General features: G+C 45.4%; 5 protein-coding genes across 7 annotated transcripts in view; 2 read left to right on the forward strand and 3 right to left on the reverse strand.

The window, feature by feature from the left end:
* Positions 1 to 1070, reverse strand: part of LOC126577503 (somatostatin receptor type 2-like) — a 17607-nt gene extending 16537 nt beyond the window's left edge. Inside the window, exon 1 of the mRNA XM_050239172.1 lies at positions 1 to 1070. This exon is cut by the window's left edge and continues 729 nt beyond it. The gene's annotated coding sequence lies outside the window, so the exon portion shown is untranslated.
* Positions 1071 to 2193: 1123 nt separating this feature from the next.
* On the reverse strand, positions 2194 to 9033 carry LOC126577784 (uncharacterized). Its single transcript, XM_050239716.1, has 4 exons — positions 8972 to 9033; positions 7118 to 7649; positions 6787 to 7040; positions 2194 to 6728 (listed from the first exon to the last, which is right to left on the reverse strand). Exons 1-4 carry the CDS (start codon positions 8978 to 8980, stop codon positions 2238 to 2240), a joined length of 5286 nt encoding a protein of 1761 aa, XP_050095673.1. The 5' UTR covers positions 8981 to 9033; the 3' UTR covers positions 2194 to 2237.
* A 612-nt stretch (positions 9034 to 9645) lies between these two features.
* LOC126575287 (2-methoxy-6-polyprenyl-1,4-benzoquinol methylase, mitochondrial) lies at positions 9646 to 10829 on the reverse strand. Its single transcript, XM_050235913.1, has 4 exons — positions 10362 to 10829; positions 10170 to 10302; positions 10014 to 10102; positions 9646 to 9944 (listed from the first exon to the last, which is right to left on the reverse strand). Exons 1-4 carry the CDS (start codon positions 10814 to 10816, stop codon positions 9731 to 9733), a joined length of 891 nt encoding a protein of 296 aa, XP_050091870.1. The 5' UTR covers positions 10817 to 10829; the 3' UTR covers positions 9646 to 9730.
* Positions 10830 to 11501: 672 nt separating this feature from the next.
* LOC126577359 (uncharacterized) overlaps positions 11502 to 15000 on the forward strand; it is a 4345-nt gene continuing 846 nt past the window's right edge. Inside the window, exons 1-4 of one of the 3 annotated variants that reach the window (XM_050238907.1) lie at positions 11502 to 11800; positions 12969 to 13248; positions 13366 to 13387; positions 14758 to 15000. The exon at positions 14758 to 15000 is cut by the window's right edge and continues 846 nt beyond it. In XM_050238907.1, the coding sequence (XP_050094864.1) occupies positions 13081 to 13248; positions 13366 to 13387; positions 14758 to 14930 (363 nt within the window). In that variant the 5' untranslated portion in view covers positions 11502 to 11800; positions 12969 to 13080 and the 3' untranslated portion in view covers positions 14931 to 15000. Of the gene's footprint in view, positions 11801 to 11930; positions 11962 to 12968; positions 13249 to 13365; positions 13388 to 14757 lie in introns of those variants that run through there. The other 2 variants (XM_050238908.1, XM_050238909.1) reach the window with 2 other exon arrangements.
* On the forward strand, positions 13394 to 14654 carry LOC126577358 (general odorant-binding protein lush-like). Its single transcript, XM_050238906.1, has 5 exons — positions 13394 to 13781; positions 13856 to 13931; positions 14022 to 14116; positions 14182 to 14296; positions 14370 to 14654. Exons 1-5 carry the CDS (start codon positions 13707 to 13709, stop codon positions 14456 to 14458), a joined length of 450 nt encoding a protein of 149 aa, XP_050094863.1. The 5' UTR covers positions 13394 to 13706; the 3' UTR covers positions 14459 to 14654.

The raw sequence follows: 15000 nt of genomic DNA on the forward strand, positions 1-15000 counted from the left end.
ATTTGCAAATTGACAAATTTCCCCCTCCCGATCGGAAACGTGATCTTCGGAGACTTTGGAACGATCGACACTGATGTCCTTTGCATCCAGCCTGCCAGCCAGCCAGCCAGCCAGCCTGCCAACCAGCATGTCGCGTAGCATGTCGTTAAAAAGTCATAAATTTTCCATCGCTGGCCGGCCCCCATCGGTACGACCGATGGCCAGAGCACACTCGGAGTCGGATGCGACCGGCGTGGTGATGATGATGCTGTTGGCGTACGGCACACGCGGCACACATCGTAAATACTTGGCAACCATTACACCCGCGACGGCCATTAGCGGGTGCTGCTGCGTTCCCCGGTTATTGGAAGTTTCGTTACGTCGCCCTGACGCGATGTTATTACTATTTGGTTGTTGCTATATTATACGGTTTGCTGCATGCCCCCGGGCCAGGCCATCGGATCGACGCACCACCGGAACGGACTGGCACTTTAATGTTTATTTTTATTCCCGACTCTTCTGCTCGCTAGCTTCTTCTTCTTCTTCTCTTTCGATGTGGTTTGGTGTCGGCTTGCACCGCGATGCAGCTGCAACTAATTAGCCCTTCACTCGTCCACCAATACCATCACTATCCTTACAGCCGGTTGGGTGTGTTTTGGGTCGATTACCGTCCAGTGTAAACAGCTGACAGAGACGCACACTGCACGTGAACCGACACAGATGGTCCGTTGCTAGCAGCATCCACCGGCGGTTACGTTCCGGTGGTCATCGCTCGCTAGCAACAACACGTACGCACTAACCGGACCACAACGTACAGCGAGGTGTGGTCAACATCGGATGAGCCGGTACCGAGCGAGCAACAGTAGCAACAACGAACCACACGACCACACTCGACCATCCACGACACGACCGCCCACCGGAGTGACCGGAGTGGTACGCTTGTCCACTTTCAACTTAATTGCCATCCGACACCCCGATTCCGTCCGGCAGTCCCCGGGTGTCCGGGTGATCGACGACCACGCGATGTGCGATGTATCTTGTAATAGTTCGCGAACCACGCTGAGTGCTTCTATGGACGCTCCATTTTTCAATGTTCCGATCTCGCTGGCGGTTGAGATGCAAGTGGCGCGTCGAAAGAGCGCCGATTCGCACGAGGTTCGGTGGCCGTACGATGCCGGGTATACAGTGGCGGACACCTAAATAGGACCAACTGGAGGCTGATTACAAATTTCATCATCGATGCGTCGTTTTAAGCTGTAGAAAAACGAAACTATCGGGGATGATTAAAATGTTGAAACTTCATAATTATCCTTTGCTAGTGACGGAAATCATGAAAAATAAAAGTTAATGTACTAAATATGGAAAAAATTATAGGTTTTAGCTTTAAATTGCATTGGGCAGAAATTAAGTCTAGTGGTCCTATTTCAGTGTCCAGTCATAAAAAGACAATAAAAAAGGAATTTCATTGAATAAATAAGTAAAGAATAACTCTTTAAATGTTTTACAACACAATTTTATTGCTATTTTGTAAAGGAATAAGTAAAACAATAAAAATCTACATAGATTTCTTCACCAAGAATGAAAACTATTTAATGTGATCCTTCTTTCCGTCACTGTATGTGAGATACCAAACAGCATGCAATTCCTCGTTCGGAGTGCTTCGGGTGCTGGCGTTCTTGCTTTCGGCTTTTATGTTAATTCTGTTGTTTGTGTTCATCGGAGGCGGCCGAAAACCATGCGGGCGCGTAATTTCCAACACGAACTGCACTATCTGAAACCAGCCGGTCATTCTCGGGTACAGTTGATGCTGGGACTGGTGTCGTTTGTGATTTATGCATAAAAAGCGGAAGCTTAATAATATAATAACATTTACCGCACAGAATTACCCATTACTCGTGCACAGCATCGTCACCTCGAAGCAGAAAATTCCCGATTTGATAGTGTCCGTTCTGAATCATAAAGGCAAATTTGGTTCGCTGTGACTGGTATACGCATGAAAGAAATCGGTGATAAAGGTGTGTTACTGTAGCACAAGATAAGCATATTGCAAGCGAAAAAAAATTTTAAATATCATGTTTTCAGAAAGCGCACATCTCAAGTTGTAACAGTGAAAAACGACTCAGCTCCTTTATAAATAAATACACGATACGATCGCCAAATTAGATGAAAATGAATCCATTTATTTGCTTCAAATTAAAATTCAAACTTAATAACTTGGCAACCCCCGTTAACATCGCAGTTGGTAATGGCAATTTTACTTAAAATCGACTGGATCTACGCACTCCTTTTGTATCACTACGTTCCGTCCCTATCTGTACGTTCACCTGTTCAGACTTTACCTTTGCATGGAACTCGGTGTCATATTTAGCTTCGGTGAAATGGTCCGCTGGTGAAATGATTAAGGCCGGATAGAAAAGCTGCTTCTTGACAAACGTAGCACACGTTTCACCTTCCGATTCATCATCCGAAGGTGTCTCGAGCGGAAGCTGAAGATCGCTTTTATACTGCGCCAAATCGTCCAGTTGCCGTCGGTAGCTGGATTGAATGCCCTTGTTGAGATGTCGCACGTACGATAAGAACGCCGTAGTTAACAGCTCACGCTTCGTCATAATCAAACCGTTCGAAAACATTACCAGCGTATCGAAGAGCTGCTGGTGTTGTGGCACTGTGTTGAACATTCGCGGAACATTTATATCGGTCTGGGCGTGCATGGTTGTGGCATGTTCATACAGCGCTTTCAACTCCTTGAAAGCAGAGGAACAATGTTGGCAAGCGAAATGGAACAAATGATACGCCATGTGCTCACCGAGTGATTCTTCGTCATCGGCATGAGCTCCACAGCGATTGCAGATGTATCGTACTAGCTCTGGCTTTTTTACCGAGCCGTCACCGTCCTGGGTAGCGCCGAATGCTAAAGCCCAGGCAAGAAAATCACTGTCCACGTAATCACACGAGTTGATGATGTTTGCTCCGCTACTGTGTGTGGCCATAAAGTGATCCTGAATCTCTTTGTGTATTCCCGATCCGTTGAGATACGGACAAAAACCACACTTGAATACATTCCAGAAGTCTACGCACGCGAAAGTCTTGCCAGTGTGCTCTTCCTTGCAGTGGGCCAGAAGCTGATCCAAGGTTCCAACGGTACTTCCCATGCAATAGGCACAACGAAACAGTGGAAGCAATTGAAATACGCATTTCAAGTTCTCCTCCCCTTCCACATAACTCAGCAGTTCCTGTTCGGCATGTTTCGCACGGACATGGCTTTTTAAACTATCGAAACAGTTATATTGGCGCTTGCAGAAGTAACAAGCGAACACCCTACAGTTGCTCCATTGCTGTGTAGCATCCTTCTGCATAGCTACTCTTGTCGATCGGCGAGACGTACCTCTTGGTGTAAGTTGCTTCTCTGATGAAATTTCAACCATCATCGCATTGTCCGTTCTCGGTAAATGTTCCATCACTTCCTCCGTTTTTATATCCTTCAATGTAAAATCATCAGCCAGCTTTTCGGAAGTTTCCTTTATGGGCGAGTCAAGCCGCAATCTTACGCCAAATTTTGTCTTGATTAGCGGAGTGCCTTCTGGTAGTATCGATTTCAGTATACCTATATCCTCCTTATTAACTAGCAATGGTATCTCTGGATCTTCGACAACATCAGTTATCTCTGTTTTAGGATTATCTGCAGTACTTAAAAAACTAGATTCCTGCTTTGATGGTGCTTCGTTTAATGAATTAGATAGAGACCGATCTTCTGATACGCTAGTTGTTGTTGCAGAAATTGTCTCTTGTGCTACTGAGCCGGCAGGGCTTAAGGAAGCAGAAGAACTGACACACTCTCGTTCAATCTCCTCCGAAATTTCTGTCCGACCCTTTGAGCTCTCAGTCGATTCGGTCGGTATCGAACTCACTTCCATTGGCTCCATGGAGCTTTGTTGTGTTTCAACCTTAACAACATTCGTTCCAGTTGTGCTGCTCGTGTTAGCATCATCATTTGCTACTGCCACTGATGTATACATTTCGATTATTTGCAGCTTATCTACTGTTACCTCAGAATGACTGCTGGCCATATGAATTTTGAAGTATTGCGTATCGTAGTCGCTATCTCGGCAATGGCCGCACATATACCTTTCACCCGGTAGCTTATGTTTCGTCATCATATGCTCCATAATCGTTTGCCTGTAGCGAGTTCTCAGCTCGCAAAGACTACAGTCCCACCACACGCTCGATTCACGCACAGCAACCACCCCATCGTGCTGGTGGTGCTCCCGTAACAGGTGCTTTTTGATTACCCTTCGCTTGTAGTGAATAATGCCGCAGACCGAGCATCGGTACAGATTTTCGCCGTGGTAATACAGATGCTCGAAAATGATGTCCGCATTGAAATCATTGGACTTGGCCGCTCTGCAGTCTAGCATCTCGTCACAGTGCGCGCACGGGTAATCAATACCCTTAAACATACATTTCGTATCCAGATGGATCAATAGCTGCAATCTACTTTTGGCAGTATGGTCTAGGCAGAAGCCACATTTGTACAGCTGTCCACAATTCGGTTGGTCAACTACATTGGCCGGAATTGTGGTTTCGAGTGTCGTTGAATTATCGAGAACGTTGTTTGCGTTGCATTGCATAAAATTGATTAACTCACGAATCCTGGCTAGCTTCAATGGCCCGCTTAGGTTTATGGGATACGCGAGAAGAATTCTCTTTCGCTGGTGTTTCAATCGTGGCCGAACAAAACAATACTCCAGCTTAGACTCGAAGAGATGTTCGTTACCTATGTGTTGGATCATGTTACCCAATTCATCGGTACTGTAGCAGCACAAAAAGCAAACAAAGTAACGGTCCGATTCGGTCCCAGACGATTCGCCATTCGCATTTTTGTGTTGTGCAGCTGTTTGATCCGCCAGCGTTTTGATTGTGTCGAATAGAAACTCCTGGTGAGAATTAACATGACTGAGAATGGTTGCGACACTTTCCGCACAGTTGATACTTGTGCCACAATGAGGGCACAAAAACAGTGAATTGTGGTTTACATCAATCGTGCTAATGTGGGTCTGATAGTCAGATTGTTTTTGCGTCAATTCATCTCTGCCTACACTGCAAATCTCAGGAAGCACCTTCACATCATTTTGTGCACTCGAATAACACATTATCTTTGCTGTATCGTTTTCGTCTACCTGTGCTTCGGTTTTCTGCTGCTCAGTTTTATCAATCGGTCTATCCTCCCCTTCCTGGTAGCGAGGCTGTACGTCTTGCATTTCTGCTCTAATTAATTCCTCCATTTTAGCAACTTTCAACTCAGTGGCCATCCCCGTTGGTAGCATCAGGACGATACTAGTTTGCAGACCTGCATGATCCGGATGTACGAGCGAAATCGTTAGATCAGTAATACGGTGTTGTAATTGGAAATGTTCCCCCAATCTAAACAAATCGTAAGAGCAGTAGTAACAAATTATGCAGCAGTAACATCGATGACCATCCTTCAAACCAAGCGCACCATCAATTTCAGTTTTGGTTAACATTCTTTCCAAAGCTGCCAGGAACTGTTCTATCAAATGATTGCAACCGTGCAGCAGGTAATGCACCACGACATTTGGCGTTTTCCGAGCGACGACAGTTCTGGAACAGCCGTTTCCACCGGGGATCGTTATGGTAGAAGATTCAACTTTACGTTTTCTCTCACGTGTTCCGAGAGAAGGTTCAATCTGTTCACAGGTCTTTGCTTTGACAGTGTCGTTACAGGTAGCCACGTTTGCCGCTTCAACACGCTGAGACGGTACACACCAAACCGTTTTCAAGCCATTTACTTTGCCTTTCACTACATTTCTGTCAGTGGTGCTTTTTGGGGCTGGTTTTTCCTTCGTTGTGGATGCTTCGTAGGGAGACAGGCTTACTGGTAGCTCCGGTTTTTTCGTAATAGGCCTCTGTGCCAGTCCGATCATCTTTGCTGACACCATGGGCAAGCTTATTTTAACCTTTTTTGCACAAGGAGACAATTTTTGAGTCAACTTTGACGCTATCGAAGCGATCGGAAGTAGCTGATTTTCCTCCACAGGTCTTGGGCTATCTTTGGTGGTCACCATATACTTTGATGCTATCGAAGCGATCGGAAGTAGCTGATTTTCCTCCACAGGTCTTGGGCTATCTTTGGTGGTCACCATATGCTTTGATGCTATCGAAGCGATCGGAAGTAGCTGATTTTCCTCCACAGGTCTTGGGCTATCTCTGCTGGTAACCAAAACCTTTGGTGCTTTGATGCTATCCAAACCAAACCTTTGGTGCTTTGATGCTTTCGAAGCGATCGGAAGTAGCTGATTTTCCTTCACAGGTCTTGGGCTATCTTTGATGGTAACCATATGCTTCTCCTGATCGATCGGCGTAGTGATCGATTCACTATCTCCGATGATATCGCCGTTAGCTGAAAACTTTACTCCTCCCTGTACCTTCACGATTACTGGCATCATTGGTTCCTTCCTTACTGTAGGGCGGCTTGGTGCACTCACCACCGCTGATTCGATGTTGGCAGGCGTTGACAGTGATTTGATCGATTCATCCAAAGACAAAGGGTCAACTTCTGCCATAGTATCTTCTTCTGTATCACATATTTCCACATTGCTTGGGAACTGGTGAGAGCTGTTCTTCTTTTGCGTTTCTTCATGCTCAAGGTGTACTTTTTTGGTAAATACATCGAAGTCCATCGATTTCAGCACATTGCGATACTTTTCAAAATACTCCGGTGATGTTGCATCCTAAAAATATGAACGGTTTAGTGTCAAACCCACAACCTATTTGAATGCACTTGTGTACCCGTATGCGCGAGATGTAGTTCATCGGCTTCGATGGATGGATGTCGCTGATATGTAGTGCCAGTTCCTCTTTATCCATAACGGCATGACTGCAGTAGATGCATTCAAAAATACCGATATTGTGAAGTAGTAGGTGTTGATAAATGTTTTCTTTAAAGACCGTTTTCCTGCAGATTTGACACCGTACCATGGGCCCCGCAATATGTTTGATGTGTTCTGAGTACGCCGTAAACGTTAACATTTGATGTTTGCAATCTGTAATCATTTAGAATAAATTAGTCGGATACATTATTTAAATAAAACTGAAGAAATCGATTCCAGTGACGCCTTACCTATACATTCCAAAGATTTGAAAAAAGTGGTAAATCTCGAACAAACATCATACTTCAATTTCATGCGCCGAGCATTTGCATCATCAGGGAGTATGTCCAAGATGTCTCCATCTATGCTGCCCGGATGATAGTGCCGTTGATGTACCAAAACGCAATATGCATCAAAGGCTCGGTAGAAGCAATGACGACACTGAAATTTGCTCGATCCGTGCTCTTGATCAACATGACCGATCATTGCTTCGTACTGTAGCCACTCGCTACAATATGCACACGGCGAAAACCTAGCCATCGGATGATGGCGTGTATGTTCAGCCATTTTGTTTGAACAGGAAGTGGAAAAGGAACAGTCGTTCTCCATACATTTATACAAGTCTAAAAGGCAGTCCAGCTGTAGCATCCGCTCGCAATGTGCTTTAGTTTTCGATAATCGTTCATACACCCACGGCTTTAAAATATTTAAAGCTGGTTGCTTCAATTTTCTTTTTCCTCGATTATTGTACTTTCGATTCGTGAACATTGCGATTTGTTGTCTCTGGGTGATATAAATAAAACCAAATACTTAGTGTGATTATTGTACTATATGATTAGGGCGATAAGGGTCTGGAAGCAATCAAATAATAATACATCATTGAAAAAAATTAAGGAAAACAATAAATTAGGAGCACAACTAACTGGTAAGAGTGGTAGATGCAACCACTTATATTAAAAGAGCCCCTGATTCCACACACGCTAAAATTTAAGCTTGCGATGTGGAAATTTCCACATCGTATGGAATTTCGTGATTTCTACAGCTTTATTACGAGATTCATATAAGTAAACCAGCAATTCTGCAACACAGACGTCCATTCATAGTCTACTTCTAACGAAAGCGGAAGCAGAGGAATGTCCGCTGCGTCAAATCAACCCATTCGCACTTGAGCCACATTTTTATCCGTTTTCTGCCACTTAAAACGAGCTAATCGGCTACAAAGACGTTAAATTCGACGTTTCTTCGGAATCTAAACCCAAAGGATCTGGTTTGCACCTTGGTCTCTGTTGAAATTGTGCGGCCCATATTGGCAACACTGCCACCACGGAAGTTGGAGCCGTTGCAGTCAGTCGAGTGTCGGCTCTCATTGAATAAAGACCGACTCAAGTGAAATACACCAGAATTACAACAGTCTCTATCAAATTTCCAGCCGAGTTCGATAATAAGATAGCAAGTAAAACCACACCCGATAATCAGATATCTAGTGAAACCACGGTTTAGTCCGCAATCATTCTCGGGCAATGTTTTCTGTTATCCGTTATCACAAGGATCCGCTCCATTTCAACTAGCTATTTCAAGTTCATTACCTGTACAGCTGGTACATATAAGGACGGAAGCCCGGTAAGTTTACAATTATACAAAAATAGGACAGCCCAGAAAACCGTGATTTCGTCCCCGGAGCTGTTCCCCCCGAATACTGGGACCGATTTTATGCATTTTCCAATGGAAAACTATTCAAATATTCCAGATTCGTACCGCTTTACAGAGTGGGGCTTCTGTGACCAACGGAATCTCCTTCATCTCCTACTACGGAGTAGTAGCACTGTTTGCTTCGCAATATCGCCGGCTTTAAACCGATCGATTCGATCATGACGCTAAACATCGACGGGACACTGGTACTGCTAGAGTACGAGAATGGAGCCTGCATATTCCTTACTTAATTCTGGGCCCGACGAAAAGATCACAAATGAACCACAACAACTTGGTAAGATCTTCTGCAAACGCGCGCTACTTCTTCCGCACAAACTTGAAGTATCCCCGACAGATGCGTGACCCCTTCGCAAATCTCTCAGTCGCGGATTAAGGAACAAAACCCACCGACTTACCTGATCCATCGTGCAAAGATGAGCTCTGAATTTTCCGGACAAAACACAGATCACACCTGAATTTTGCGTCTTTTCTCGCGAACAAAAATGAATCGAATGAATCTAGTGTGATTAAAGTGAAACGGACAGTAAAACGATAACTTTTGCTAGGAGAACGATAAAAAAATCTAGGGAAACGATAAGCTGAGCTATGGAAACGATCAAAAAGGTTCATTTCTGGCTGGCTGTCAAAGTGACATTCCTGTCAAAGTCAAAACAGTTGAAAAAATTGCGCCAAACATGATGCGATTTTACAATTTCCTCTGTTTCTTAGGGATTCTATTCCTCAGCCTACTCTTCAACATCTTGGGCCATTGTTCGGAAAGTACATGAAAGAATATGATGCGGCTCTATTAAAGTTATTTGCCATGACTCATCGCGTTACGCTGTAATCGATGTAAAGTGCTTCTTTGGCCACTTACACTCCATTTTTTCTGTCCAAAGTCGTTCCTGTGCCCCCATTTCATGCGTCGTTAAAAGGCCAATTTCCTATTGTATCTACAAGTATTTGCTCCTTAAAATTACATGTAATCTGGACTTCTTGCACGCTGCTCATCAGTTTTATACAACGATCAGAATCTGCCGGACGATAAACTTCGGATTCCTCGGAATCGGTATCTCGTTTTATGTCTCAATTTGTTCGAGAAACAGTTGTATTATCAGTATGTTCCTAAGGTGTGCTACATTTTATTCAACAGTATCAGTAACATTCTGACTGCATCATATTTTGAAACCAGAATGAATTGCAACTACACCAAACGTTAAGTTTTCATATTCCACACATTTGAACCCAGCATTTTCGATCATAGTTTTAAAATCGTCTTGCAGGGGGAATTTGCGTATACTTTCCACGAGGTACTGGTACGGTTGCCATTGGTTTGCCAGAATTTGCCCCATCGGTGGTATTACTTGAAAAGAATATTGATCATACAACCTGCAACATCAACACGTGATCAAAACTCGACATCATTTCATCTGAGACCATCGATTAGTAATACGTTACCATTGCAAGGATTCGTTGGTAACATGGCTAAACTCAAGGCACATGAATCGGCCCCCCGGTTTCAAAACGCGATATGCTTCCGAAAGAACCTGCAATTTGGATCGGAAAACCTTACAGTCATTTCACGCAACGCGTATTTGCGACCGTTTGACTTACCCTATCTATATGAGTACAATTTCTTATGCCGAATGCAATCGTATATACGGTAAAGGAATCGTTTTCGAATGGTAACTTCTCGGCATCCGCGCAAACCCAATCGATCGTGTCGCCAGAAGCTGGAAGGTTCAATCTAAAGAGATTTCATATCATTAATAAGGGACACCGCGAATGCTCCTCAGTTTCCTTTACTTTTCCCATCGTTTTTGTCCAACGTCGAGCATATTTTGATTGATGTCGCACACCGTAACGTGACTGGGTGTGCGATTGGCCGCCGGTAGCCTCTGCAGGTACTTCATGTAGCGAAACGAAATATCGCCGGTCCCACCGGCCATGTCCAGCAATCGGTTCCCATTGCCCACCGGGGCCAAGCGTTCCAGGAAAATGTCCTTCCACACACGGTGTATTCCCAGCGACATCGCATCGTTCATCAGGTCGTACGATGCGGCCACCTCTTCGAACACTTTGTGCACCTTTTTCCATTTCTCACTCTCCTTGACGGTCTCGAAACCAAAGTGTGTCTCTGACTCGTGGGTCGGTGGTGCGCTTTCGGTCGGCACATGTTCCCTGGCGTTCGTCGTTAGTCGAGCCGCAGGATACAAACCTCTTGCGGCACGGAAGGTCCTCCAGCTCCGGAACGCGAGCATTGTTTTCCTTCTATTTTTTCCTTGAATTTTTTTGTTCCTTTTTTTATTCCCTTTTTGCCCTGGCAGCAAAAGTAGTCAAGGAACATGTTGATGATTGAATTTTTGAATTGAACGGTTGAATTCTACAATTTTTCCTTTTTTTCTTCAAAAAATTAATGCGACGGGGCTTTAATTAAGTTGTTTTTCCTTCAACCAACAAAAACGAATGGTTCGGCTATTTTTTGACGATTATAGTTGTTAAGCACTCATGGCGATTCACACGTTTGCATATAATCAATTATTTCCTTTCAAAAAGCGGAAAATGATTTTAGTAACAGCTGCCTGCTGAGTAAACTCCAAAATGGATCGCCATTTATTAGCCAACGGTGAGCTTGAATGGCAGAGAGCTACTCGGTCCGGTTCCTTCTCTCCGGCAGATGCGCAGGAGCGAAATAGTACCCCGAGCGGTACAGCTCGCGTCTCTTCGTGTCCTTAAGTCGACCGTCCCCCTTCCGGTGGGACGCCATCCCTGGTTCGTCCTTCGGTAGAAGTCACAGGAATCCTTAACACTTAACGGAACTGAAATTCGGAGAGAAAATGAGAGCCCACGCGAGAGAGAGAATAGCCGAGCATGGGGGGAAACGCGATTCTCGCCAGCTCGGATAGCTCGAGCGAGAAAAATCCGTTTCCAGTCGAATGGTGTGAGTCGAGTGGTCGGTTTGTTTAGCGATAAATGTAGCACAGTACAGCTCCTCCGCACCGTACATTTCCAACCTGCGTTCACGAGCAATCGACGACACCTTGCTGGTGGTGCCGTAAATCGTACGAGAAAAAAGCGAGGTGCATGTCCTAGATTCCAGGTCCTTGTCTTTGCAAGTAGCAACCCCATAGTGGTACGATTAAGTGGACTTTTCTACATTTTTACTCCGAGTCGTGGTGGCTGTTAGTGTGCGGAGAACGTAACTTGCCCGTCGGGTATCCTTCGTATTCAGCGCCTTTCTCACGGTGAGCGGGGAGAGCAATCAAAATTCTTTATTGACGATCAAATCAGAGATAAGAAAATTGATTTTCATAATCGAATGAGCGCTCCTATAAATAGTCTGCACGTAGCGAAACGAAAGGGTCGCGAAACGCTACGATTTACTCCAAATTCATCACTCCGCAAGGTAGCAAAGGTGTGAGAGCGAATTCGTAGCAGTGATAGCACAGATAAGTGCACTAATGCGGGTTGTTGAATCGGGTGGAGATCGTAGATTACACAAGCACGTTGTGCTATTGTGTGTGCTAAAAAGGTAGCCACGCGCGTGCAAGTGCATCCCTTGATGGCGTGTGAGCGGGGCTGCTGGATGGCGGGAAAATTGGGGGCAGCACCGACCGGAGGAACCGGCCACACACTCGCCAACAAGTAGCAGCAATCGTGAACAGAATAGATGCGAGAGCGAACAAGCACGCACAACCAACCTCTGGTCTGGCTTGGTCAGGTGTTGGGAGCACACGGCCAGCAGCATGTGCGAGAGTGTGTGATGGGAGGGGGGAGGCTGTAAACCAAAACAAATACCTCCCAGCAGAGTGTTAGTAGCATCATGGAAGGGGGAGTGGAGTGAGTCTGGGGCTCGCGAATGCTCATATCGTTGGCCCTTTCAGGCAGTTCAACAGATGTACTGTAGGAGCACCCCCCGGCTCCGGGGTATAGACACACGCATTCGCGAATGACCGCAGCAGCTGCCTCTCGCTGTGGTGGCTGGCAAACCACGACGCTTTGCTCGCGGTCAAACTGGTTCGTCGTGTCGTTGGCGAGAGATAATTTCTCTTTCCTCGGCGAATCGGCGACCCACATCTTCATCTGTCCATCTCGTGATCAGCCGCGCCGGGGGGGAGGCGGTTTTCTGTACGCACCCCTCACCGGTCCATACCGGAGACCATACGAGGTATAAGTTTCCCTGGAATGGTCGCGTGCCCTAGGTCAAGGACGCGTGCGAATCGTACGTTGGCGGGGCCTGGCGACCTTGCCTCCTTGGTTTTTTACTCGTCTCTGGAGAATTTCAAAAATAGACTCAATGCTTGTTAGTGGAGTGGAACTTTGGAGTTTTTTCTCGTTTGATTTGCCCTTTTTTGGGGGCGATTTCCCGGAACAGAAATCTTTTATGTGCCTCATTGCATATTCTCCATTCAGGTTGGCAACAGGTGGTGAGGTAGTGAGGTGGCAACAGGTGCATTCCCAAAGGAAATTATCACTCAGCAGGGCAGATTATTACTAAATCGAGCATCACCATACTAGAATCACCATGCGTGTCGAAATGAATCTGGATGTTCAGCGCTGTGGCGAGGATTTCGACAGCAAAGTGGCGGAGTTCAAGCAGGATTCCGATAAAATGCACGAACTGAATCTCTTCCTCGACAGTGTGCTTGAAGAAGCGCAGAAAAATGCGGAAGTGAAGCTACAGGACAAACTGGTAGGTAGTGTAGACGCGAAGCAACAGGTCGAATGATACGGTCTGCTAACATGATATGCTCTCTTGTTCTTTTTTTTTTTACCCCATCGCTTCATCGTTATCACGAACGCAATGCAGGATGAAGAACGTCCGAAAAACGGTAAGCAGCAACAGACAAAACACCTGTATCATTATCGATTATCACAGCTACTGCTTACCCAGGAAGTCACCTATCGAACGGTGTAATCAAAAGCATCATCCCTAGTCCGCCGATGACTAGGCTGGCTTGCATGTGACAACCTAGAATCAGTGTTTAATTGAACGGCATCTCATCTGACCACTCAATTAGCAACAGTTTCCCCTTATAAGACAGGGGGCGACGGGCAAAACCTGGTCAGTGGTCGAATTCTGTACTCGAAGAGAACTGGTAAAGCACTCTAGATTGTGCCTTAGTTCCGAACAATGTCCGTGCTTACGCTATGAAACCGTCGGTGGTGCTGTCGTTTCTCGTTTGGTTGTGTACTCAGTACATGTTTCAAGTGATTGAAGGAGCCGTAAGTATTGGGCGCCCTGCCCGTCGCTTTATAGTGGTTGGCTCTGATCTAGTACACTTTTTTTTTCGTGGCAGATGACCATGAAGCAACTGACGAATTCGATGGATATGATGCGTGGAGCGTGTGCTCCGAAGTTCAAGCTGGACGAAGGTATTTTTTAAGATTTTTTTTAAGGTTTTAAAGAAATCTTTTGAAACCTGACTAACCATTAGCGTTCCTTCCTATCGCACGTGAATGCAGTGGAGCTGCATGGATTACGAAAGTCCGTGTTTCCACCGGATCCGGACAAAGAGCTAAAGTGCTACACCTTGTGCATCGCACAGATGGCTGGAACTGTGAGTGGTGTTTTTCGGGTGAAACCCACTGCCAGTGGACCACTTATCTGTATTTTTTGCTTCAGATGACAAAAAAGGGAGACATCAGCTTCTCGAAAACCATGGCTCAAATCGAGGCGATGCTGCCGCCTGAACTGAAAACGATGGCCAAAGAAGCGCTAACAAGTTGCAAAGATATACGTATGTATGGCGAAAGCGCGGCCCCCATGCTGATCACGATGCTCTGGCCAAATCCGTACCTTTTCTTTTATAGAGCTATCCTACAAGGATCCGTGCGACAAGACGTACTTTTCGTCGAAATGTGCCGCTGATCATAGCCCGGACTCGTTTATGTTCCCATGAACGCTGGGTGTATAAGGACGAATCGGAAATCGTAACGGACCGCGGGCAGGATAATAATGGGATTAGGTTATTTACATCATTTCGATAGTGGCTTTCGGGGTTAATGGTAGTAGCGCACCTTACGCACTTACGTTAATATTTCGAAGAAGGTTATTTACTTTATGCTGCTGCCTGTTGAAATAAAAATGTATCAAGCGATGAACATGCATACGTGGTTGATTCTCAATAGATAACGCACAAGAAACCCTTAGAAGAATAATTAATTTCATGATATTTTCTCTTTCTTCGCGATTGTACAGGAAACAAACTGCTGACTGGCATCAAGCAACATCGTGTGGTAACGCGTACAAGAGGGATCGTACTACGCATTTTTGAGGCCATCTGCAACTGCACCAACTCCGCCACTCTTCCCGGTCAACGACCAGCGACCGCTCCGGCTAATCTGGGACCGTCGTCGTCGGCTAGAAACTAAAGCTAATGAATCCCACACGTATTCCATCGTATTTCAATGTTCCCTGGCTGCCGGATTTCAATCACGCATG

Source organism: Anopheles aquasalis, chromosome 3, assembly GCF_943734665.1.
Source record: "Anopheles aquasalis chromosome 3, idAnoAquaMG_Q_19, whole genome shotgun sequence".
NCBI lineage: Eukaryota > Metazoa > Arthropoda > Insecta > Diptera > Culicidae > Anopheles > Anopheles aquasalis.